The sequence below is a fragment of the Schistocerca serialis genome, chromosome 5 (genome assembly GCF_023864345.2).
Source record: "Schistocerca serialis cubense isolate TAMUIC-IGC-003099 chromosome 5, iqSchSeri2.2, whole genome shotgun sequence".
Classification (NCBI taxonomy): Eukaryota; Metazoa; Arthropoda; class Insecta; order Orthoptera; family Acrididae; genus Schistocerca; species Schistocerca serialis.
The window spans coordinates 258,543,411-258,571,029 of NC_064642.1; the positions used below are offsets into that span (position 1 = coordinate 258,543,411).

Below are 27,619 nucleotides of genomic sequence, written 5' to 3' on the forward strand. Positions count from 1 at the left end.
TCTGCAATGAGGAAGATCATTGGCCGGTAAGCGTTATATATACGCCGGCCGGAGTGGCCGAGCGGTTCTAGGCGCTACAGTCGGGAACCGTGCGACCGCTACGGTCGCAGATTCGAACCCTGCCTCGGGCATGGATGTGTGTGACGTCCTTAGGTTAGTTAGGTTTAAGTAGTTCTAAGTTCTAGGGCACTGATGACCTCAGCAGTTAAGTCCCATAGCGCCCAGAGCCATTTGAACCTTACATATACACTACTGGCCAATAAAATTGCTACACCAAGAAGAAACGCAGATGATAAACGGGTATTCATTGGACAAATATATTATAATGGAACTGACATGTGACTATCTTCTCACGCAATTTGGATGCATAGATCCTGAGAAATCAGTACCCAGAACAACCACCTCTGGCCGTAATAACGGCCTTCATACGCCTGAGTATTGAGTCAAACAGAGCTTGGATGGCGTGTACAGGTACAGCTGCCGATGCAGCTTCAACACGATACCACAGTTCATCACGAGTAGTGACTCGCATATTGTGTCGAGCCAGTTGCTCGGCCACCATTGAGCAGACGTTTTCAATTGGTGAGAGATCTGGAGAATGTGCTGGCCACGGTAGCAGTCGAACATTTTCTGTATCCAGAAATGCCCGTAGAGGACCTGCACCATGCGGTGGTGCATTATCCTACTGGAAAGTAGGGTTTCGGAGGCATCGAATGAAGGGTAGAGCCACGGGTCGTAACACATATGAAATGTAACGTCACTGTTCAAAGTGCCGTCAATGCGAAAAAGAGGTGTGCGAGACGTGTAACCAATGGCTCCCCATACCGTCACGTCAGGTGATATGCCAATATGGCGATGACGAATACAGGCTTCCATTGTGCGTTCACCGCGATGTCGCCAAACAGGTATGCGACCATCATGATGCTGTAAACAGCCGAAAAAATGACCTTTTGCCATTCGTGCACCCAGGTTCGTCGTTGTGCACACCATCGCGGGCGCTCCTGTCTGTGATGCAGCGCCAAGGGTAACCGCAGCAATGGTCTCTGAGCTGATAGTCCGTACTGCTGCAAACGTCGTCGAACTGTTCGTGCAGATGGTTGTTGTCTTGCAAACGTCCCCATCTTTTGACTAAGGGATCGAGACGTGGCTGCACGATCCGTTACAGCTATGCACATAAGATGCCTGTCATCTCGACTGCTAGTGATACGAGGCGGTTGGGATGCAGCACAGCGTTCCGTGTTACCTTCGTGAACACACCGATTCCATATTCTGCTAATAGTCATTGGATCTCGAACAACGAGAACAGCAATGTCGCGATACGATAAACCGCAATCGCTATAGGCTACAATACGACCTTTACCAAAGTAGGAAACTTGATGGTACGCATTTCTCCACCTTACACGAGGCATCACAACAACGTTTCACCAGGCAACGCCGGTCAACAGCTGTTTGTGTATACGAAATCGGTTGGAAACTTTCCTCATGTCAGCACGTTGCAGGTGTCGCCACCGGCGCCAACCTTGTGTGAATTCTCTGAAAAGCTTATCATTTGCATATCACAGCATCATCTTCCTGTCGGCTAAATGTCGCGGCTGTAGCACGTCAGCTTCGTGGTGTAGCAGATTTAATGGCCAGTAGTGTATGCAGATGAACAATACCATCTTCATAGAAATCCTATGAAAGTATCTTAATTTTTATTAGGTTTTCTTCCATTGTGTTTGGACTCAGGATAGTATCCCCGGGAGACACTAAAATTTCGACCAAATTCTACCTTGGCAACACACCGAAGCCGAACCGCCCGTGTCAATAACCAGCAGACTGCAAGTTGGAGGGAACGCGAAAAACGCGGAAGCTATCTCAGCACGGGGGAACGACCGAGCTCCCAGCATAATGATGTCATGGAAGCCAAGAATACCGCCATATCAGTGACTACGCTGGGTACAACGCAACTTGGTAACTCACAACCGCACCCCGCCCGGCGACTGTAGGACTCTGGGACAGGACCCCTTTAACTGTCAAGTTGTTTGTTGTTGTGGTCTTCAGTCCTGAGACTGGTTTGATGCAGCTCTCCATGCTACTCTATCCTGTGCAAGCTTCTTCATCTCCCAGTACCTACTGCAACCTACATCCTTCTGAATCTGCTTAGTGTATTGATCTCTTGGTCTCCCTCTACGATTTTTACCCTCCACGCTGCCCTCCAATGCTAAATTTGTGATCCCTTGATGCCTCAAAACATGTCCTACCAATCGATCCCTTCTTCTAGTCAAGTTGTGCCACAAACTTCTCTTCTCCCCAATCCTATTCAATACCTCCTCATTAGTTACGTGATCTACCCACCTTATCTTCAGCATTCTTCTGTAGCACCACATTTCGAAAGCTTCTATTCTCTTCTTGTCCAAACTGGTTATCGTCCATGTTTCACTTCCATACATGGCTACACTCCATACAAATACTTTAAGAAACGACTTCCTGACACTTAAATCTATACTCGATGTTAACAAATTTCTCTTCTTCAGAAACGATTTCCTTGCCATTGCCAGTCTACATTTTATATCCTCTCTACTTCGACCATCATCAGTTATTTTACTCCCTAAATAGCAAAACTCCTTTACTACTTTAAGTGTCTCATTTCCTAATCTAATGCCCTCAGCATCACCCGATTTAATTTGACTACATTCCATTATCCTCGTTTTGCTTTTGTTGATGTTCATCTTATATCCTCCTTTCAAGACACTATCCATTCCGTTCAACTGTTCTTCCAAGTCCTTTGCTGTCTCTGACAGAATTACAATGTCATTGGCGAACCTCAAAGTTTTTATTTCTTCTCCATGGATTTTAATACCTACTCCGAATTTTTCTTTTGTTTCCTTTACTGCTTGCTCAATATACAGATTGAATAACATTGGGGAGAGGCTACAACCCTGTCTCACTCCTTTCCCAACCACTGCTTCCCTTTCATGCCCCTCGACTCTTGTAATTGCCATCTGGTTTCTGTACAAATTGTAAATAGCCTTTCGCTCCCTGTATTTTACCCCTGCCACCTTCAGAATTTGAAAGAGAGCATTCCAGTTAACGTTGTCAAAAGCTTTCTCTAAGTCTACAAATGCTAGAAACGTAGGTTTGCCTTTTCTTAATCTTTCTTGTAAGATAAGTCGTAAGGTTAGTATTGCCTCACGTGTTCCAACATTCCTACGGAATCCAAACTGATCTTCCCCGAGGTCCGCTTCTACCAGTTTTTCCATTCGTCTGTAAAGAATTCGTGTTAGTATTTTGCAGCTGTGACTTATTAAACTGATAGTTCGGTAATTTTCACATCTGTCAACACCAGCTTTCTTTGGGATTGGAATTATTATATTCTTCTTGAAGTCTGTGGGTATTTCGCCTGCCTCATACATCTTGCTCACCAGATGGTAGAGTTTTGTCATGACTGGCTCTCCCAAGGCCATCAGTAGTTCTAATGGAATGCTGTCTACTCCCGGGGCCTTGTTTCGACTCAGGTCTTTCAGTGCTCTGTCAAACTCTTCACGCAGTATCGTATCTCCCATTTCATCTTCATCTACATCCTCTTCCATTTCCATAATATAGTCTCAAGTACATCGCCCTTGTATAAACCCTCTATATACTCCTTCCATCTTTCTGCCTTCCCTTCTTTGCTTAGAACTGGGTTGCCATCTGAGCTCTTGATATTCATACAAGTGGTTCTCTTCTCTCCAAAGGTCTCTTTAATTTTCCTGTAGGCAGTATCTATCTTACCCCTAGTGAGACAAGCCTCTACATCCTTACATTTGTCCTCTAGCCATCCCTCCTTAGCCATTTTGCACTTCCTGTCAATCTCATTTTTGAGACGTTTGTATTCCTTACTGCCTGCTTCATTTACTGCATTTTTATATTTTCTCCTTTCATCAATTAAATTCAATATTTCTTCTGTTACCCAAGGATTTCTATTAGCCCTCGTCTTTTTACCTACTTGATCCTCTGCTGCCTTCACTACTTCATCCCTCAGAGCTACCCATTCTTCTTCTACTGTATTTCTTTCCCCCATTCCTGTCAATTGTTCCCTTATGCTGTCCCTGAAACTCTCTACAACCTCTCGTTCTTTCAGTTTATCCAGGTCCCATCTCCTTCAATTCTCGCCTTTTTGCAGTTTCTTCAGTTTCAATCTGCAGTTCATAACCAATAGATTGTGGTCAGAATCCACATCTGCCCCTGGAAATGTCTTACAATTTAAAACCTGGTTCCTAAATCTCTGTCTTACCATTATGTAATCTATCTGGTACCTTGTAGTATCTCCAGGATTCTTCCAGGTGTACAACCTTCTTTCATGATTCTTGAACCAAGTGTTAGCTATGATTAAGTTATGCTCTGTGCAAAATTCTACAAGGCGGCTTCCTCTTTCATTTCTTCCCCTAATCCATATTCACCTACTATGTTTCCTTCTCTCCCTTTTCCTACTGACGAATTCCAGTCACCCATGACTATTAAATTTTCGTCTCCCTTCATTACCTGAATAATTTCTTTTATCTCGTCATACATTTCATCAATTTCTTCATCATCTGCAGAGCTAGTTGGCATATAAACTTGTACTACTGTAGTAGGCTTGGGCTTTGTGTCTATCTTGGCCACAATAATGCGTTCGCTATGCTGATTGTAGTAGCTAACCCGCACTCCTACTTTTTTATTCATTATTAAATCTACTCCTGCATTACCCCTATTTGATTTTGTATTTATAACCCTGTAATCACCTGACCAAAAGTCTTGCTCCTCCTGCCACCGAACTTCACTAATTCCCACTATATCTAACTTTAACCTATCCATTTCCCTTTTTAAATTTTCTAACCTACCTGCCCGATTAAGGGATCTGACATTCCACGCTCCGATCCTTAGAATGCCAGTTTTCTTTCTCCTGATAACGACGGCCTCTTGAGTAGTCCCCGCCCGGAGATCCGAATGGGGGACTATTTTACCTCTGGAATATTTTACCCAAGAGGACGCCATCATCATTTAATCATACAGTAAAGCTGCATGTCCTCGGGAAAAATTACGGCTGTAGTTTCCCCTTGCTTTCAGCCGTTCGCAGTACCAGCACAGCAAGGCCGTTTTGGTTAATGTTACAAGGCCAGATCAGTCAATCATCCAGACTGTTGCCCCTGCAACTACTGAAAAGGCTGCTGATCCTCTTCAGGAACCACATGTTTGTCTGGCCTCTCAACAGATACCCCTCCGTTGTGGTTGCACCTACGGTATGGCCATCTGTATCGCTGAGGCACGCAAGTCTCCCCACCAACGGCAAGGTCCATGGTTCATGGGGGGAAAAACTGTCAGGTACGACGTCAGAAATCGCTCTGTCTGTCCTTGCTTCCCCTTGAGCCAAACTAATCGTCCCAAAGAAACCGTTAAAGCTGCAGTATGGGACTGTGATTGGCCAGTGGCGAATCTCATACGTCTGCCATCAGATACAGACTTCCCACCTCGTCTACTGTCCGTTCGACCACCTGGCGGTCAGAATGAATTTTTCACTCTGCAGCGGAGTGTGCGCTGATTATAAAACTTCCTGGCAGATTAAAACTGTGTGCCGGACCGAGACTCGAACTCGGGACCTTTGCCTTTCGCGGGCAAGGGCTCTACCAACTGACCTACCACCAGGTGCACTTGCCCGCGAAAGGCAAAGTTCCCGAGTTCGAGTCTCGGTCCGGCACACAGTTTTAATCTGCCAAGAAGTTTCATAATCAGCGCACACTCCGCTGCAGAGTGAAAATTTCATTCTGGAAACACCCCACAGGCTGTGGCTAAGCCATGTCTCCACAATATTCTGTCTTTCAGTAGCGCTAGTCCTGCAAATTTCGCAGGAGAACTTCTGTGAGGTTTGGAAGGTAGAAGACGAGGTACTGGCGGAAGTACAATTCTGGGGACGGGTGCTTGGGTAGCTCAGTTGGTAGGGCACTTGCTCGCGAAAGGCAAAGGTTCCGAGGTCGAGTCTCGGTGCGTCACACAGTTTTAATCTACCAGGAACTTTCACCTGATGGTCGTCTACGTTCATGCTACTTAATAGGAGCCCGCCGCGGTGGTCTCGCGGTTCTAGGCGCTCAGTCCGGAACCGCGCAACTGCTACGGTCGCAGGTTCGAATCCTGCCTCGGGCATGGATATGTGTGATGTCCTTAGGTTAGTTAGATTTAAGTAGTTCTAAGTTCTAGGGGATTGATGACCGCAGCTGTTAAGTCCCATAGTGCTCAGAGCCATTTGAACCATTTGAACTTAATAGGACCACCAACTTCATTCGCCAAGTATTTTACACGTACTGCGAACGGTAGTGGCCCTATCACACCATTAAAAACGACATACCGATCTCTGCTGGTAAGGAAGTTTTCAATCCAATCTCATATCTTTGTTGAATTTTGTTTTATGGGCATTATGCTACTGTCCGCGCCTAACGATTCGTCTCGGAATGCTGGAGAATCTTCATAGAATATACAGGCAAAACAATTTAAAGTTTTAAGAAGACCAGCAAGCTTGACTGTTTATACGCGTATCCAGGCAACGATCTGATCGTGGCTTCATCACCCCGCCACTATCGGCGCGAATCCGCGATAGTGGCGCTGTTTGCCTTACTTAGCGCTAATGACCACAACCTACTTAATCCTTCTTTACTGCCGCAGTTGTTTGTTTGCTTTTGAATTCTATGGCCTCTCTTTAGGTCCTAGCACAATAATGACTAGTTGTTGATCAAAACCGAAGTACTGCTGAAACAAAATTGGTTGTTCCTAATTGCCCTTTATTTCCTCAATCCGGGTGTTGCAGTCGCAAGCGATCTCGCGACCTCAAGAAGCAATCTGATGACGTCAAGACCAAGTTCAAAATGTGTGTGAAATCTTGTGAGACTTAACTGCTAAGGTCATCAGTCCCTAAGCTTACACACTACTTAACCTAAAGTATCCTATGGACAAACACACACACCCATGCCCGAGGGAGGAGTCGAACCTCCAACGGGCCCAGCTGCACAGTCCATGACTGCAGCGCCTTATACCGCTCGGCTAATCCCGCGCGGCCACGACCAAGTCCTTGCGTGGGTACGTATAAACAGTTCGGCTTACTAAATTATTTTAAGTTAAAAACTGCATCTTTATAGCTTCTGATTTGGTCTCCATCATTAAGAGATGAAACTCTAAACGCAGAAATATGCCTCGGACCGCGGATTAATGCCCATAAAACACAATTCACCAAGGCCACAAATACTGGCCGTGCAAGTCTGTACTGTACAATCTCATATCAATTCAGGTACACCAGATTCATGTAGTTTGTTTGCTAGGCGACTGTGTGGATTTTCTGAAACTCAATAAATACGACCTTTAACCGCAACATCTCTATTTGTTACCCTTTGAATCTCACTAGACAACAGAGCAAGCTGGATTTCACCGTACTATCGGTGCTGACAGAAAACCTTTATTCCCACGTAAGATTTAATTGGTCTTCTGAGAAGTAATGATTCTTGAGTAGAACGTATTTTCCATAATGCTACAAGAAACTGATATCAATCAGATAATTTTCGTTGAACCGACTGCGTTCCGATATCCTTAGGACTTTCACCTTTTATTTACTTGTTCTAATGAAACCTGGTTTCCCCACAGTTGATTTTTTAAAAATTTGATATTTATCTCATGCACAATATTACCTCATTTTAATATACTGGTAGACGTGCTTAACGAATCTAAAGGTTTAAGTACTGTAACTGTTGTTTCATCGAGGGAGGTGTCTAGATGAGATGATACTGTCTCGAAAACGATTTAACAACGTGAGATAAACAAAAAAAAGCATAAAAATCCAGCTGTAAAGGAATTGGGTTACATTTAAATAAATCTGTTAGATAAGTCTTATCTGCATTGACCTTGCAATTCTTACATAAATTTTAAGGAGATGCACCCTTTCCCAGTTACTTGGCGCATTCCGTTGACTCAATGATCTACGGTAAACTGACATTAAAAGAGAGGCCACTTCCTCTCATATTCTGTATAAAATCTTAAGGGAACGGTACCTTTCCAGTACCGAGCGACTTAAACTTTTTTTAAGATGCAAAAAAAGGCTTTTTTTTTTTTTTTTTTTTTTTTTTTTTTTTTGCTTCTGGACGAATAAGTATTTGAGGTGGTGATCGTAAATGGTACTCCCTGCTTACAGGATGTATCTTCTAATAGCCGCCAGGCATATTTGATCTGGTGTTATGGCAGATATTTTAAATTTCGTTCCTGTAATGTGTAGATGGAGTGATACTGATCATCATGTCTTTCAAGCGACTCCTAAGGTCAATGGAAAGCGAAGCTTGTTTATCGTTACAAACAAAAGATTTTTAAAACGGAATTTTATGTTCCCATTCGATAGGACAGTCCCAAATTAATCTAGGCGATATTCGCTTTATCCATATGCATTAACGGCGACAGTAAAACAGGAGAACACTAGCATTCCAGCAGAACTCGCGCTCCACTAAGCCCCGCACTATATGCTACCGCCATGCAACAGCGCTACTCCGTTGCTTATGGAGTATTGGTTGTTCAAATGGTTCAAATGGCTCTGAGCACTATGGGACTTAACATCTGAGGTCATCAGTCCTCTAGACTTAGAATTACTTAAACCTAACCAAACTAAGGACATTCACACACATCCATGCCCGAGGCAGGATTCGAACCTGAAGCGCCTAGAACCGCTCGGCCACAACGGCATGCTATTGGTTGTTCTTCCAGTTTTAGTCTTTATGTATATACATATCGATAAAACGAATATCGCACCACACTAATTTGAGAACGCTATATTGAATGAACATGTAAAATTCTACTTTGAAAATAATTTTTCTGATGAGAAATATACTGTTGCTTTCTGTGGACAGCAGACGTGGAGTGAATGATGTGATGAGCTGCATCTGCTCGGGCTCACTCCAGTTACATATTATAAAATCTAAATTGGAAATATCTGCCGAAACACCAATGAAAGTGCACCTGACGATCTTTAGGAGGGACACCAGGTAAAACTCATTTCTGTTCCAACGTTATTGTCGAAATGACTGTTTCGACTTTGTTCTGCTCTAGTTTGGTTGTAATATTTTGTCTACCTTTCAGCTCGCTCTTCCTTCGTAGCAGCTTTTGCAGTTCAGTAGAAAATACGAATACTCACTGCCATCACCATCCCATCCAGTAGACAAGTATTCCTCGTAGGACGCTTCGTAGTCGGGGTCGAAGCAGGACGTGTCATCGCCAGCCAAGAAGTTGGTGAGCTGCTGGAGGGGCGAGTTGCCACTGGCACTCCGCAGGGCGACACAGTACTCCTGCACGGTGCTGTTTATGCCGACCATGACGTCATTGTACTGTACCGCGCGGGAGAACCCACTGATGACGAGGCTGGTCAGACCCGCCACGTCGTACTCCCGCGACACGTTCAGCGGGGAACAGAGCCTGTGCAGCAGGAGTAAATTTCTATAAACACTGATAACATAAAGTCGCCCGTAACACCATCCAAAGTGTATATTGCTACAGATAATTAGAGAAATTACATGGGGTATGGGGGGGAGGCGTGCATGATAAAATACCTTGTTATATTCCACTAATGCCAAGAAGGTTTGCATGCTTTGAGAGAGTGCATCGACACATTGAAACACCCCCGTTTAAATTCCTTTATTAAGTTGGTTGGTTGGTTGTTTCGGGGAGGAGACCAGACAGCGAGGTCATCGGTCTCATCGGATTAGGGAAGGACGGGGAAGGAAGTCGGCCGTGCCCTTTGAAAGGAACCATCCCGGCATTTGCCTGGGGCGATTTAGGGAAATCACGGAAAACCTAAATCAGGATGGCCGGACGCGGGATTGAACCGTCGTCCTCCCGAATGCGAGTCCAGTGTCTAACCACTGCGCCACCTCGCTCGGTCTTTATTAAGTTTTGAGCGATTTATCGAAGCTGCCAAACAGTTAATTATTATGATTATATGACCGTATGCTTAATGGATGAAGGCTATCGTTTTCCTGCTGTGATTTCGGGGGTATTTCAACCGAGTGCGACTGTTCTGAGGCGGAATAGTTAATGATTGAGAGTTTGTCTATTAAGGACCACAAAGGTTGCGACGTACAAACTGATATATAGGATGTTACAAAAAGGTACGGCCAAACTTTCAGGAAACATTCCTCACACACAAAGAAAGAAAATATGTTATGTGGACATGTGTCCGGAAACGCTTACTTTCCATGTTAGAGCTCATTTTATTACTTCTCTTCAAATCACATTAATCATGGAATGGAAGTAAACAGCAACAGAACGTACCAGCGTGACTTCACTTTGTTACAGGAAATGTTCAAAATGTCCTCCGTTAGCGAGGATACATGCATCCACCCTCCGTCGCATGGATCCCTGATGCGCTGATGCAGCCCTGGAGAATGGCGTATTGTATCACAGCCGTCCACAATAGGAGCACGAAGAGTCTCTATATTTGGTACCGGGGTTGCGTAGACAAGAGCTTTCGAATGCCCCCATAAATGAAAGTCAAGAGGGTTGAAGTCAGGAGAGCGTGGAGGCCATGGAATTGGTCCGCCTCTACCAATCCATCGGTCACCGAATCTGTTGTTGAGAAGCGTACGAACACTTGGACTGAAGTGTGCAGGAGCTCCATAGTGCATGAACCACATGTTGTGTCGTACTTGTAAAGGCACATGTTCTAGCAGCACAGGTAGAGTATCCTGTATGAAATCATGATAACGTGCTCCATTGAGCGTAGGTGGAAGAACATGGGGCCCAATCAAGACATCACCAACAATGCCTGCCCAAACGTTCACGGAAAATCTGTGTTCATGACGTGATTGCACAATTGCGTGCGGATTCTCGTCAGCCCACACATGTAGATTGTGAAAATTTACAATTTGATACATACTGACGAAACTAAAATGAGCTCTAACATGGAAATTAAGCGTTTCCGGACACGTGTCCACATAACATCTTTTCTTTATTTGTGTGTGAGGAATGTTTCATGAAAGTTTGGCCGTACCTTTTTGTAACACTCTTTATATTTACTACTAACACGCAAATTCTGAGGCAGTTGCTACCTTCGCCTTACACATCTAATTACGGTTATATCTTTCATTGGTTGCTGATTTTAGGTACTTCGTCATACGCAATGATGATGGTTAACATTCACAACAATCCTCACTGCACTCCATGGTTGTTGCTGGCCGACGCGGTTGACGCGAAATACGCAATTCGGCACTGGGCACTTTGGTTTCATATCACTCACGAATCGGTATCGATGGGGGTTCACCCCACGACGATCAGGGGGACGCGCTCATTCATCATAATCCGGTGAATTTGCCGTTTACAACTCACTCGACGCCATTCTTGCCCGTCTCTCCAGTACAGCTGCTCACTCGACACCCAGTACTACTACTCATTCGACACTAGGTTCACTGCCTCCTGCAGCGCTCGACAATCGACTCCTGTCTGCTATCGAGCTGGGTGTCGGATACTAATATCTATGTTCGTGGGATAGTGGATCCCTTACAACATCAATTGGGATCATGTAAGTAGAGCTACTTGGGTGTTACTGCAGTTTAGTGTAAAGTGAACGATACACTCCCTGAAAAATGTTAGCACTCTCTCCACGGTTCTGGTCTATTTGTATGGAGGATGCAGTCCATGTAGGAGTCACAATTGTTCCTTAACATATCATATAAGATCGCAGATTTCTATAAGGCTTACTAACCTGATGTCTGCGCACCAAGTTGCTTCTCGCATTTCTGTTAGTGGAGAAGTGTTGGTTCTTGTTGTCCAAAATTGCTACCATACGTGGCTTGTATTTTTCAGATTTAGGCAGGCTTTTAAGTGAAGTAGTCCAAATTTTCCAAATTTTCTTTTATTTACGACGTTCACATTGGATGAAACAACAAAATATCATCAATAATTCGTGTGCTCGTGAAAATCAGTGATCTACAATCTATATACAATATAACTAATATGTTACCGGAATACTTTTCATTCACAGAGAGTAATAAATAAATTTCCTAATAATCAGTCTGCATTACTCGCAGACTTGCGCCAACATGCAACCACATTGCTACCGGAAAGGTGCACACCCCACGACTAATTAGCCATTGCAGATCACTGCACTATGACTGCGCAACACGGTTAATGTCCCGACCCGCTTGGCAGAGGGCGTGTGGAGTAGCAAAGCAGCCGAATACAGCTTAACCCCTTGAGTTCCAACGACGTACAACAACTAATTTTAGTATTTTTCACAAAAATGACCATTGTCATCATAGTAACCATCGAATGCAAGAAGCAATTATCAAAACTTAAATAAATAATGTGAACAGGTGATTTCACTCTGGAAAACAATTTTAAATTTTTTCTCATAATCTTTATTTTCATAGCCGGTAACGAATAAAATAATAAATTGACAACAAATACAGAGTCAATGGTTTTAAAGTAGTGGTTTCACTTTGGTACCACTGGGACATACAGTTTTCTAACAGCCGTCAGTTCATGAGATATACGAGGGGCGTTCAATAAGTAATGTAACACATTTGTTTTCCGTCCATTTTCGGTTGAAAAAATGCGAATTTTGCTGTCGGTTATTAGTAAATTTTCCTGTTTGAGGCCCAGTAGTTTCGTGAAAATTCAGTGGGTGGCGGTGCTAAATGTAGCCTTCAAAATGGCGTCTTTAACTGAGGTGCCTTCTAGTCAGAGAGCTGTCATTTAGTTTCTCTTGGCGGAAAACTAGGGATTTACAGACATTCATAGGCACTGTCAGAATATCTACGGAGACCTGGCAGTGAACAAAAGCCGGCCGACCGCACGCAATTGTGACTCCTGCAATGTTGGAACGTGCGGACAGTCTCTTTCGAGGTGATCGACGAATCACAAACACCTCGCTGCTCAATTGGACGTCTCAGGTGGTAGTGCTGACACACTCGTCCACCAGCTGGGGTCCTCATAGGTGAGTGCCCGCTGTGTTCCTCTCCGCCTAACAGAAGACCAGAAAGGACAATGAAGGACCGTCTGTGTGGAATTGCTTGCGCGTTACGAGGCTGATCGTAACAGGTTTTTGTCGAACATCATCACAGGTGATGAAACTTGCTTTCATCACGTTGAACCGGAAGCAAAGTGGCAGTCCATAGAGAGGTACCCCACCACCTCCCCTCCGAAGAAAAATTTCAAAGGCAGCACCCTCAGCCAATAAAGTCATCGTGACGAACTTCTGGGAGTCTGATAGGGTTATTCTGCTTGATGCTGTACCTCATGGCGCAAAGATCAACTCTGAAGTGCATTGTGCTGCACTCAGGAAATGGAAGAAACTACACTGGTGTCCAAACTTAAAGCAACAAACCACTGTTTCCCAGGCCAGTGTCTAATTCACGATATAATCATTCAAACTGTCAAGCAGATGCCCGTACAATCGTGTTCTGCACGGAAGATGGCATTCCGGTCAACGAACAACCACACCTACGATGACGTCAGGGCACCCATGAAACGAGGTAGTGTTTGTTGGGTAGCCAAACATTCACAATCGCTGTGTACACAGTCACAGGCGGCACAGTATGGGACAGAGAAGATACCTAGCAGACTCTTTGCAGAGAAGGGCCATAGAAAGAAAGGAAGCACGACAGTCGCAAACTGATGTGGCCTGATGGCTTAATGTGAATAGTTCTGGCATTCCTCGCATGTGGCGACAATTTATAGAGACCGAAGCTGTGTGTCGAAGACTACAGCAAGGCCGACCTCGTGTGCTTTGGCTGTAGGGGCACCACAGTACCGCCTCAGTACTGCACTGCAACTGGCGTGTGAGCTCCCAGCATCCACTGGACGTGTTGTATGAGGCAGATGGCTTCGACAGCGTGGCCTTTATTGTTGGAGACCTACTATATGTATTCACAGAAAGAAATGTCTAGAGCTGAGTCACCAACATGCTTCCTGGACGACCGAAGAGTGGGCCAGTGTTCTTCTCACAGATCAGTCCCGATTTAGTCTGCAGAGTGATTCTCTATGGATTCGCATCTCGAGGGACCCAAACATTGTGGAAAGTGACTGATATCGAGGAAGATCCCAAATAGTGTGGGATCCCAAATAATGTGGCCAGGGCACTGTTTACCAGTCAAGTAAGGTCACGTTGAAAAACAGCTTTTTGTAACGGAAAAGGAGGGGGAATAATATGGTACATAGGAATCCTGAATAAAACCAATCTGCTTTCAGAAAAAATGCCTTAAATTAAGTACTGAACGTCCCTCGTATTTGAAGTAAATGTCGCTTTTTTGCTAGACAAAATCCCACATGTCAAAACATCCGTGAAGTCATAATGGCTAAAACAAGTTTTGGTCCTAAATAACAAGCAAAACCTGGGCTAAAATTTAATAAATTTGTATAAAAAGTACCTTTTTCTCCAGTGGTTTCATTACGAAACCACACATAGCAGCAGTAGCACAAACTCAAATTTCATTACAATAACTTTCGATATACTTGCTGTCACCGTCAATGATTTTTTTCAATATGATCACTGTAAAAGAGCCAAGTGTCACAGTACCCTATAATCACATCGAATAATCTATGCGCTAAGTGTTGCTTTTAACGCAGTAAGTGACTGCTACAACGCACCACGTTCATGGAAGTACCACAGTGTACCACTCAATGTCTCTGCCTTATAATAGTATCGGTGGTGCGAAGGTATCGGTACTTCCGAAATAATTAATAAAATGGTGGTTACAGGCAGAAACAGCTGGTACTCGGAGGGTTGAGCTAGGGGTCTGCGGTCGGCAGCGGGCTGTCAAGATATAGTGTAGAGTGCCGGATGCATTGAGGGTGAGACGTCCAGTGTGTCGATTCTTGAGATTGCATCCCCAGTCGTCAGCGAGCACCGGAGTTGCAGGTGGCTGTTCGCAACTTGTGGTAACGGCCCCGTGCATTAGGAGGATGGTTAAGGCGGCCGTGGCAACTGGAAGAGTCTGTTGGGGAGGGATGGTGCAGCATAGTCTGAAAAAGCACGCATGGGGTGTTGAGTGGTGGTTGGAAGCTGTCGACACCGAGAGAATGGCGCCAAACACAGGAAGAGAGGGCTGGATCCCGAGAAGATTGTACGTGGAGGCCATGGACGTGGTAGTGATTACTGCCATGCGCACCGTGCACAGTATTTCTCAAGGAAATTACCAAGCTTTGGTACTTGTTACGAACTTCGTGGCTTATCACGGTGGATTGGTTGAGTTGTGTGCTTGTTGTATTTTGAAACCGTGCGGTTGATTTGTATTACAGGGGACTGCAGACGTATTATCGTTAGCACACCGATCTTGCCTATCTTAAGATGCTGCAGTGCCTATATTATTACTAATTACAATGCAAAGTTCCTTTGATCAGACATGCATCTGTCCAAAGGAACAGGCACTGCGGCGACTACAGCCGTTGTGAAATGCATTAAATATATTCGCAGTTGCGATTATGTACAACCTTCAGCTGTCTCGAATCCGGATTTCCAGCTTATCGTCAGCGGTCGCCTTACCATTTTCAATGTAGGAAACGGGTTAAGTAAACAAAACATCTTTATTTGTTGAAGCATAAATACAACAGAAAGGCCGTCCATCAGGCGGAAACAACATAAGACATTACAATCGAACAATATGTGCAAAGTGCGGCTGATCCCGGCGGAGGTTCGAGTCCTCCCTCGGGCATGGGCGTGTGTGTTTGTCCTTAGGATAATTTAGTTTAAGTGTGTTTGTCCTTGGGATAATTTATTTTAAGTAGTGTGTAAGCTTAGGGACTGATGACCTTAGCAGTTCAGTCCCATAAGATTTCACACACATTTCAACATTTTCAATACGTGCAAAAGTGTTTATTAATAAGGCAGGGAGAAAAATAATAACAATAATACTGAAATTAAGACAAAAGGTATGAGGCGTAGATAAAGAGGGAAGAAGGTTTGGCGATATGATAAGACTTCCAGGCACCCCGTGCCTGGCAGATGGGGTGTGAAACAGAGCGGGCAGGGGTCAACATGCGAGGCCTGGCCACGGTGTCTGCGGCACCACTACCAGGAAGAAGCACCTGAAAGGAGGGCAGAAGACAAGGAGGAGGGCATAATATAGTTGGAGGAATGATCAGCGTGCTCTGATACAGTGCATAAAAGTTCCATGCGCCTACTCCGCGTGGGTTACGATATAGAAATGTAGCGCGGGGAGTCTCAGTGTCAGCAGGGGGTGGGGGGGGGGGGGGGGGAGGAGTGGGAGTGTCGTACCCGTGTGGCACCATCCAGCTATGCGGGGCTGATGTAAAGATCGCGCGAGAGCCATTGGCGAAGAAGGCGCGGTAGCGCGGTCGGTGGTCGACGTCATTGTAGGCGCTTTTGTAAATACTGCCGGAAGTCAAGTCGCGATTTATCACATACAGGTAAGTTCAAAATGGTTCAAATGGCTCTGAGCACTATGGGACTTAACAGCTATTGTCATCAGTCCCCTAGAACTTAGAACTACTTAAACCTAGCTAACCTAAGGACATCACACAACACCCAGTCATCACGAGGCAGAGAAAATCCCTGACCCCGCCGGGAATCGAACCCGGGAACCCGGGCGTGGGAAGGGAGAACGCTACCGCAGGACCACGAGCTGCGGACCTACAGGTAAGTGATCGGCCACCCCTTGACCTATACAATCGCATAATTTTTGGTGGAGGGTAAATAAGTATCCTCAGGTTGGATAAAAGTCCACGGGTCAATAGAGTCGGGCGGAATCGCGGAGTAGCAGGCAGCGAACTGTCGAACCAGTTTTCAGACGTAACTGGTGGCAGCACAAGTCAGATGACGGACATCGTAGTTCACGAGGTGGAAGATTGAACAAAGCGGGGTGTCCGTTAGTCCGTTGGCTTGAAGACGTTTATTTGTGGTGTACTTTCACACGCGCCCTGGTTCCCTGTTGTCCGGACGTTGGAGGGAAGGAAACGCTGATGGACATGACGCCAAACCATGGGCCACCGCATCGATGGACGTTTGAGTTCGATGTTGTTGCTAGATATGTAACGAAGCAATGGGGTGTAGAAATCTTTGGTTCGAGGAAGGTGCGTGCTCGACAAGTGAGTGTGAGCTGTGAGCATAACGATGGAATCAGGTGTGTGATGTGACCTTCTGGTACTGGCGGCGATATGGTTGCGTCCCTAAGAATGCCCAGGAGGTCAAGGTTGTGCAGTATTTAGGTCAGCGACGTTCACGGGTGGCCCCTGTCTCGGTAACGCGTTGAAGACATACGGAACTTTGGAGGTGGGAGGTGTTTAGCTTCCACGGTGGATGACTGTTCCAGACCACTTGTTGCGGAGGAGAATATTGCAAATGTTGACACAGTGGTCCGAAAAGGCCAAAAGCCAAAGTTCTGCACATTGGAGTGCAGGTGTGAGTTCCCGAGAGACGCAAATCCTGTCAAGGCGGCTCGCGCAGTCAGTCGTATGGTAAGTATGTTCAGGTGCAATGCCGTGCCAAACTTCCAAGGTGTCGCGGATCACGGATCACGGACGACAAGGCGCAGTTATTGACAGGTGTTGTAGTGGAGCATTTGATCCTTATGGCGCAGGACACAATTAAAATCACCCCCAAGCAAGCAGAGGTCAAAGCACCCAAGAAATAAAGGGGATTTCTTCTGAACGGAAGTGTGCTCTGTGGCACCTGCGGGTGGAACCTGACGGAGCGTAAATGTTGACAATACGAGTCTCCACGATAGTGACTGCCACACCTCTAGCGGACGGCAGGTGGGTAATATCAGCCACCCGAATACCCTCTCGGGCGTAGATGACTACGCCACGTCGCAGGTGGTCACCAGGAGAAGCGTAAGTGTTATATCCCGCGAAGTGTGGCCACGTGGACTTCCTGCAGTAGCGCGATGTCTGTGTCCTATGCCCATATCATTTCTCGTAGCAGTTGAATTTCCACGCGGTAGCTGTTGTTAGTATTGATCGTTGTTATTCGGTACATTTGGAGTCGTGCCTCGCCGTGGGGGGGAACTACATCAGCTGATGGTGAAGAGGGGCGAGGCAACGGCGAGCCGTGCCGTACGCCACCTAACGGCCTCATCGTCGTGCTAACCAGGTCTTCTTCTGCGAGAACTCCGTCCCCAGCGTGTGGTTACGCCGTCGTCTACGTCGTCACTCAGCACTATCGACGGCGCTGTCGTTGTGGCGTTCTTATGTTCCACCTCGTCCGTAGCAGCGGGGGACCCTCTAGGCAGCAGTCGTAACGGCGGAGTTCATTGGTTGAAGTGCAGCTGGGCGAGCCGGCAGAGTCGGTACCGGCACAACCAGAGCCGGCGTCGCGTCATTCATGTCGTCGTCGTGCAGGTTCTCCGAGGCCTCGTCGGACCGGCCGGCCTCTGCAGACTCCCGGGTAAGCTGTCTCGAGACCGCCTCTTGCCCCTTTTAAGTGAACGTTGTTCGCGTGTCCGTCCCTCTGTACCGGGAGACGTGAGGGAGTCGCAGCGTTCTGGGTGGAAGAACGTCGTGGGGACGATAAGTGAAGGTACGTCCATGCCATCAGCCGAGAGGGAATCGGAAATCGTCCCTGTCGTTAGTGGTGCCGGAGTAGCGTCAGATTGTGAGAGTGACACGTCGACCCCGGCGGTATCCGTAGCAGCTCGAAGGATCACCGGTACATGGTCCGACGGACGGCGGTTGGCGGAAGGACTAGAAGCGCCGATGCGTAGCTGATCGATAAAACAGTCGTCGGGGACGCCACGGTAGCGGCCGGCAATTGGGTGATGCGTCGTTTAAGACACTCAGAGCTGAGGTGGCCTTCTTTGCCGCACCTGGAACAGGGATTGGCCGCCGTATACGACGAACGCGCGGCACCCGCTGATTTGCAGGTAAGATGGCACGTGGCAGCGGAGATCGATGATGATCTGTCGTACACCGTTAAGGACGGGGTATGTTTGGAATTGCGCCCAGCGTTCGGCAGTGTGGCAGTGTACAGTGCCACTAGTGCGGAAAGCTGCGATAACGTCTTCGGCTGGGAGCTCGAAAACTCGTATTGTGCGCGTGCCGAAGCCTGCGTGGTCGACAGTGCCGTCGACGTGGCAAAAGCGTAGTCCATGTTTGGTGCCACGAAGTATTCTTTCGTATGCCGCGTCTTTGTCGACTTTGACGTACACGGTACTGCTTAAGATGGACAAATAGATGCCCAAAATGTCGAAAACTGGGATCTTAGCTCCGTCGCTTAGGAAGCGTTCCATTTACAAGGCATTTGGTCGGGTGTAATCACAGCAGAAGGTGAATCGTAGTGTTGATTTTCGAAAACGGTTGACCATTGTTCTGCAACACGTAAGCGACACGTAAGTGACGGTCGCTGAAAGTAAACAACAGCGAGCACTCGCGCTCCGCAGGCGGAAACAACAGCACGTCCGCACTGCACGGCTCGAAAGCCGGACTGTACCATTTGGCTACCTGTCCGCAATTGACGGCCAGACCGAAACTTTCATATGTCGTTAACCGCCGTGCAGAGTGGCCTTGTGGTTTCAGGCGCCATGTCACGGATTGCGCAGCCCTCCCGCCGGAGGTTCGAGTCCTCCCTCCTCGGGCATGGGTGTGAGTCTTCTTCTTAGCGTAAGTTAGTTTAAGCAGTGTGTAAGTCTAGGGACCGACGATCTGAGCAGTTTGGTCCCTTAGGAATTCACACACACTTGAACATTTTTATTCGTTAATCATACGAGAACCTTCATAGTCTAGTGATTAGGTTCCTAGTAGTATTGTTAATAAATGGTACCGGTGATAATAAACGGTAGCCTTCACAAACTGGAGCCGCTTCCACTCCATGTTCGTGCTGTTGCCAACTGCTCCATTCCATCACTTTCTGGGGCATCGCTCATAATAACTAAACAACTCATGAAGTAATTCGCATTGTTTACATCTTTTCTTATTTTACAAAATGCTATTGTCAGATTATTTTAATAAGCACGCCACACGCACTCCATGAAGACTTTTAGTCTTTTTCTCAATTTGTATTTGACGTTTTGTTTATTTAATAAACAGTATGATGTAGTTATAGGTTTTAGTATGCAAGCCGTGCCCTTGTAGCCAATCACAGCATAACATGCTCCGCTGGTTACGCATCAGCTAAACACAGTAGATTAACGAACGTAAGTACTGTATGTAAACCTACTAGTGGCAACTTTTCTTGGTCGCAAATAACGAAATAATCATGGCTGTAAGACCCAGAAATGTTGCAGTATAGTTGGTGATGTCTGTCGTATTGTGTATGGTAGACTTTCCAATTAAGAGTGTCATAAAATATTAAACTTCCATTTCGTTGACATGGTGGTATCTTTATGTATTTGCATTTAATTTCGTGAAAATAAATCCTTATTAAATTGCTCAGTATTATTTAATCACTCTATATTTATACTGTAAACTCATATAACATTCTGGTACATATTTGTTCAGAGATTAGGTATGCTTTGTGGAAGTAGTTAAAGGATTTTAGGTGGTAGCAGATGAAGAAGAAAGAAAATTACTAAACAGAAGTAGAAGTAAAAAGTAGTAATCCTGATGTACAGCTACATAATCATTTGACGGGGAATATTTATGTCTCCTGGAATCTGAATACTTTCACAGAGAAAGTTCTAGAGCACATACACTGAAGTCATGGGATACCTCCTAATATCGTGTCTGGCCTCCTCTTGCACGGTGTATTGCTGCAATCCACGTGCATGGACTCAAAAAGTCACTGGAAGTCCCCTGCAGAAATACTGACCCATGCCGCCTCTATAGCCGTCCATAATAAAGAGCGTTGCCGGAACAGGAGCTTCCTCACGAACTGATCTCTCGATAATGTTCCATCAATAATCGATAGGATTCATGTCCGGTGATCTGGGTGGCCAAATAATTCGTTCGAATTGTCGAGAACGTCCTTCAAATCTGTCATGAATAATTGTGGCCCGGTGACATGGCGCATTATCATCCATAAAATTTGCCTAGATGTTTGGTAACATGAAGTTCACGAATGGCTACAAGTGACCTCCAAGTAGCCAAACGTAATCATTTACAGTCACTGATCGGTGCAGTTACACCAGAGGATCCAGTCCATTCCATGTGAACACAGTCCACACCATTGTGGATCCACAACCAGCTTGCACAGTGCCTTGTTGACCACTTGGGTCCATGGCTTCGTTGGGTCTGTGTCACAATCAAACTCTACCCTCAGCTTCTACCAAATGAAATCGGGACTCATCTGTCCAGGCCACGGTTTTCCAGTAGTCTAGGGTGCAACCGATATGGTCACAAGCCAAGGAGAGGTGCTGCTGGCGATGTCGTCCTGTTAGTAAAGGCATCCGCGTCGGTTATGTACTGCCATAGTGTCGTACTTTCCACATTGATTTCTGTGGTTATTTCATGCAGTGTTTGTTTTCTGTCAGCAGCGACAACTCTACGCGAACGCCGCTGCTCTCGGTCGTTAAGTGAAGGCCGTCGGCCACTGCGTTGTCAGTGGTGGGAGGTAATTCATGAAATGTGGTATTGTCGACACAGTCTTGACACTGTGGACCTCGTAATACTGCGTAATACTGAGTTCCCTAACGACTTCCGAAATGGAATGTCCCATGCGTTTAGCTCGAACTATCATGCCGCGATGAAAGTCTGTTAACTCCCGTCGTGCGGCTACAGCCACTTCGGAAAGCTTTCCACATGAATCAGCGGAGAACAAATGACTGCCCTTTTATAAGTTATTCATTCATGCCTATAAATTTTGTCATCTTAGTGTATGAGATGGCATGCGACTCATCCTGCAATGGAAGAAACGAATTGTCACCACTCAGGACCACATATTTGTCCAACTTGACTATACAGGTAACTAATTCAGTTTGATAGTCCTTAGTGGCCAGGTAGGAAGGCAATAGTCGGGGGATTTTACTTTGTGATATTCAAAGTAGCGAATTCTCCGTTACGATGTCTTCACATTCATAAAAAAGAGAAATTGTACGTGTTCTCTGAAGGACAATGCTTTTTAAAAATGTAAGTGTGCTGGAAAATAAAGAAGAATGTATATTTCTGTAGCTTTTCTTTCATCTGAAGCACAGGTTCTACTGATAAAACTACAAGCTTCTTGGTCTACCGGAAGTAATCGAGACGTGTGGTTTCCATCAGTATCCCAGAATGCAACTGTGTAAACAAATGGAATGGCTGAGACGTAATGGAATACCAAAATGTCACCAGACATTACTTGTGAATAATATTAAATGAAACAGAGAAATGGCACAACTGACAGAACTGCATAGTGGAGACTGCTGGCTTCGTAAACCTGCAGCACCAGCTCGCAGTGTGACCAACTCACCTGAACAGCTCGTTGATGGTGGAGACGCCGGCGTCGCTCTGCAGCAGCTCCTCGAACTCTTTCATGGCTGCATCCAGCACTGGTACGCAGTTAGGATCAAACGTCTGCATGCTCTCAGCCACCACTTCCAGGTACTCTGCGGCCAACGACACTCCATTTCAGTAAAATCACACAGACGTTTGAATGCGTTGGTTCTATGGTTTTTGGTCTCACAATTGGCATTTCACCCTAGCAAGAAAAATATTTCCCTTTAATTCGGGAAAGGGTCTCCACATAAGTAATACTTGCTGTTTTGCCAAAAACTGACATTTTGAGCCAGTGGCTGTGCACAAAATATAGGTTGAGTCTTACATATATAAGTAGCATTTATTTTCATCCTGATTGACTATGTAGCAAGGTTTTATTTTTGTGATGGATAGGAATGAGGAAATGACTACTGTCTTTGATTTCCAACATAAACCATTATTTAGTATAAATGGAGTTTTCATTGTTTCAAATTAGTAAATGGGAGATTTCAAACTGAGGGAATCCAGATCCATTCAGTGTCAGTCACAAACTGTGCTCCGTGTTTTTTTCAGCAAATATTACAGTCTCACGCACCTATAATCCGGTAGAGCTGATCAAGCTTATTCAGAAATGGTTTGCTGAACCTACTATAGTCAGAGATGTACAAATATATGATTTGAGCGTGTTTTTAATAAATTGTAGGGATTCTGTTTTTGGCTCACCTGGGAGAGTATTCATTTACGAACGCACTCTTCGACCAAATCCTTATCAATACTTACATATCAAAACTGTACGCTGTCTCTATTGCTAAGAGACCTGAGGGAGAGACAGAACAGCAGAAAATGGAAAGCTTACTGTTTGTACACGTTTGTAGAACGGCCTGTAACAATTGTTTTGTGGCAGTGGAAAAAGAAGATGAGCAAGAAAGATTGGTGCTTGACTACAAGCATTTAAATGAGGTCTTAGATAGAACATTCGGAAAATATGAATAAACTGCAGTAAACGGCACTCAAACGAAAACATTAAGTAAACTGTTTATTATTTCAGAAGTAATCAACATAAACGTTAATACGTTTTTTTAACAGTTAAGCCGGCTCCTGTAAAGTTATGATGACATTTTTCTTTTAGTACAAGGACCCAATGCTCATTGACTTTCTGGAACATGGTGCCACAACTTAACCACTGTCGTACATGGACACTTCGGAAAAATTGTAACATGCCATCAAGTCCAAACGCCCAGGAATGTTGACGATCGGCATCATTCTGTTGAGATATAATACCAAGATTGTTTCGACTATTCGGATGGAATTTCGCTGGAAGCTATTACACATCCTGCACAAAGTGCCAGTCTGTCTCCAAGCGATTTTCGTATTTTTGGAGCCCTGGAGAAAGACAATCAAGGGCGTTCATTTGCTTTGAACAAGGAGGTGCACGCTTGGATACAATCACGGTTCTGTAGGCAACTGCAAATATCTTTCCGTGACAGTAATGACCATCCTGTCTCACTGTGAGATAAATGTATTAACAGTTATGATGATTACTGTTGAAATGATAAACAGTTTACTTACTTTCTTCCACCTGTCTCGTTTTCATTTGACTGCCCGTGATACATAAAATGCAAAGTACTAAACTGATGAGCGGCTTGACATCGGGTTTCCAGCAGATAGCCATAGCTACCAAGACCAGTAAGTACACTGCCCTCTTGTATAATGGTATATGTTAACAATGTAATGTTCTGCGTCATTTGTACTGAATGGGTATGTAACACAGTTCATGTTCCCTAGGTCTTTTGAGTGCAGATATTGTATCCAAACTAGCAATGTTATGGTGATATTTTGTCTCTCTTCGTGACTGGATAGCTCTCTATGAATTACTGCAATGTATATTTGAAACATTGAAAAGGGGAGGCGTGATTTGGAATCTGCTGAAAAAATGATAATCTTCCTGAAGAGTATAATAAAGAAATGTGAGATCACGTTGGTTAGTGAGAGACATAGACCTATTACTTGTCACCCGCATCCAAATATAAGAAACAACTAAGATCATTTTATGTTTTATGTGGATACTATAGGAAACTTGTGACAGAATAATGTTTAAATTCAACTTGCCCAAGTGAATAACTCAAGAAAAATGGAATGAAGATTTGAGGGAGGTACTGACAGAAAGTATCTGATCCTGTGAAAGAGGTCCCGTGCTATAGCAATATTTTATGTTGACCTTATTCGTCATTACTTATTCATTTGTCCACCAATAGTGGTAATCTTGGTCACGGAGCAGAGGAGTTTCGAGAATGTTGAGTAAATGGTGAACATAGAAGTGAAACAGCTTTAACAAACAGGATACTCCTGAAACAGGAAACTGGAACACACTGACAAAACATAATTGCTAGAAGTACCTCAGGCAATAACCAAATTTAAATGTCACCTGTTGGTCGCATTATAGTAGTATGTTCGCTCCATATAGCATTCTGCCGCCTAAAAGAGTGCCATATGGAACGTAGCCTATTGGGAACATGGGCACTCCTTAGGCAATAGTTTCATTATTAAATACAGGTAATCTGGTGACATGTCCTCTCTAGATTACCACTGTTAAGTTTGTTGTTCCTCCTTCTGCTTTACGCTTGCGTACTGTGTCTTTTGAGAGGGACCAATGAACTGTTGTTTCATCCCTGCTTTATTTAAAAGAGGTTTATGTGTGCGTAGTTGAACCAGTGTTAACTTAACAACTTGTCACCACATGTCGAGTGCCCGACGACTACCTAAGAGTATAATATACCGTCTGTGGGCTTGCACCCTGATATCATACTGGGCTGCGACCTCAAAATTTATTGGTTGTGATCTAAGGAACCTATTTGAGTAAATTGTTTTGCCCGAAATGTCTAAAGCATGTATATATATATATATATATATATATATATATATATATATATATATATTGCACTGTTTTAATTAGAAAATACTTAATTTCGTAGAGGTATGTACCGTGTATGCAACTAATTGAAGCCAATTTGTTTATTGCCATACGCCTTTCGCTTCATTTATTTGGGAAGCATCATCAGTCGCCTGTAATACATCTTTCCTTTATACATACAATAAACGTATTATTTGGTAGATGTAATATGCTGTTAGATTACATTTTGTCGTATCTTTCTCTTTTTTTCTGGGTTGAAATCACCTTCTGAGGACAAAATTTGTAATCTCAACTTATCGTTCGGTGTTACCTACGATTTCCTGCGCTGTTGACTCATGTGTGTGGTTCTGGAGATGTATTTGTTAGTTTCCATACTCCATCTGGCCGATTTCAGGCGTCCTTTCACCCACATCTGTCACATCGCATATATAACTTACACTTTCCATTTTGTGATCAACATATGTGTGTTTTCGGTGTGTAGTGTTGCCAACTGTTGTTGTGTCTTTGTCCGTCTTTTGTATGTGTTGTGTTGTGGCATGATATTTTTCATTTGTTGTGTGTGTGAATTTGTGTGTAATTGTGTAATACTTTCTTGAGAAGGTGAATTTTTTTTATTTTTAATATGGATATTTGTGTGTGTGTGTATTTTGCTGTGCGTAAATATGTGTTTTTTATATAAAGGAGATTCATTAATTATTTATCTTGGTTACATTTCGATTTGTTATTGTTTTAGTGACTAGCACAGCAGTGTCGATGCAGTTGTTCAGCATACTGTGGCAGCCATTCTTTTGGCAGCCAACCAAACCATTCCATTTTTCATGGGATCTCCCCCTCAGAAGACAATATTCTGCATCAAAGGTATTGGCAAAGATCAGACGACGCTACAGCTTCCAGTACTCTGCAGGTGTACCAACTACTTCTTTAGGTGGTGCTATTTATACTGACCCAGACTCTGTCACCGAACATTTTCCTGAGCATTGTGGTCACACATCTGCATCTGAGAACTACCATCCCGCATATCGGCTCATAAAATAGTGGGTGGACCGAATAGGCTTGCCTTTTACTACCTGCCACCTGGAGCCATGCAATGCTCCATTCAGTGTATGGGAATTCTCCAGTGCCCTATCCCATTGCCCTGATGCAGCCCCAGGGTCAGACAACATCCACAACCTAATGCTGAAATATCTCTCAGTGGACTGTCAGCAACACATCCTTGCCCTCTTTAATCAGATCTGAAATGAGGGTGAGTTCCCATCTCAGTGGAGAGAAAGCGCGATTGATCCAGTATTGAAACTGAGTAATAACCCCCTCGAAATTGACAGTTAGCACGCAATCACCCGTACTGGCAATCTCTGTAAGTTGCTCAAACACATGGTGAGCGAGCGACAGGGTTGGCTTCTTGAATCCTGAGGTCTTTTGACTCCATCTCAGGGAGGCTTTTGGAAAGGCCCCTCCACGGTCGACAATTTGATTCACCTGGAGTCCACCATCTGGACGGTCTTCGCTCGTCGTCAGCATCTCATGACTGCCTTTTTCGACCAACAAAAGGATTATGGCGTGACATGGCGCCGCTACGTCCTAACTACGTTACATGAGTGAGGTCTCCAGTGGGTCCCGCTATTTGGCAAGAATTTCCTGTCACACCATCCATTCCAAGTTCAGGTGGGGTCCCACAGGGCTCTGTAATGAGCGTCCATATCTTTCTGGTGGGCATCAATAGTCTAGTGGCGGCTGCAGGGTCTCCGGTTTCACGCTCCTCATATGCCAACGATTTTTGCTTTTATTATTACCTCTCTAGTATGGTTGTGGCTGAGTGTTGCCTGCAGGGAGCCAAAAAAAGGGGCAGTCATGGGCTGTCAACCATGGCTTTCGGTTTTCAGACTCATGCCATACACTTCTGTAGCCACTGTAGTGCGCATCCACACCCAGAGCTTTACGTAGATGGTCAGTTACCTATATCTGCCACTAGTCTTCGATTCGCAGCTGATGTGGTTTCCCCACATTCGTCAACTTAAGCGAGCATCCATTCCTCAATAAATTTCACTGCCTCCCAACAGTAGCTGGGGTGTACATCTCTCTACCCTTTTGCGGCCCTAAAAATCCCTGATTCAGTCCTGTCTTCACTACGGTAGTCTTCCATATGGTTCTGCATCACTGTCACATTATGAATACTGGACCCCATTCATCATTATGGGGTCGAACTTCCGACAGGAGCCTTCTGAACTACCCTGCTAGTCGAGGATAGAGGCCCTCCATTACCTATCACACACCAACAACAGATGCTGAATTATGACATATACATCTACATATACATCCACACTCCGCAAGCCACCTGACGGTGTGTGGCTGAGGGTACCCTGAGTACCTCTATCGGTTCTCCCTTTTATTCCAGTCTCGTATTGTTCGTGGAAAGAA

The 27,619-nt window shown here is 44.9% G+C and overlaps 1 protein-coding gene across 1 annotated transcript in view; it reads right to left on the reverse strand.

Moving 5' to 3' along the window:
* The window catches only part of LOC126481884 (putative serine protease K12H4.7), a 78,769-nt gene that overhangs the window by 13,582 nt on the left and 37,568 nt on the right, over positions 1–27,619 (reverse strand). The window contains exons 4-5 of the mRNA XM_050105844.1: positions 22,289–22,424; positions 9,155–9,432 (exon numbers count right to left, since the gene is read on the reverse strand). Of these exons, the coding sequence (XP_049961801.1) occupies positions 9,155–9,432; positions 22,289–22,424 (414 nt within the window). The remainder of the gene's footprint in view (positions 1–9,154; positions 9,433–22,288; positions 22,425–27,619) is intronic.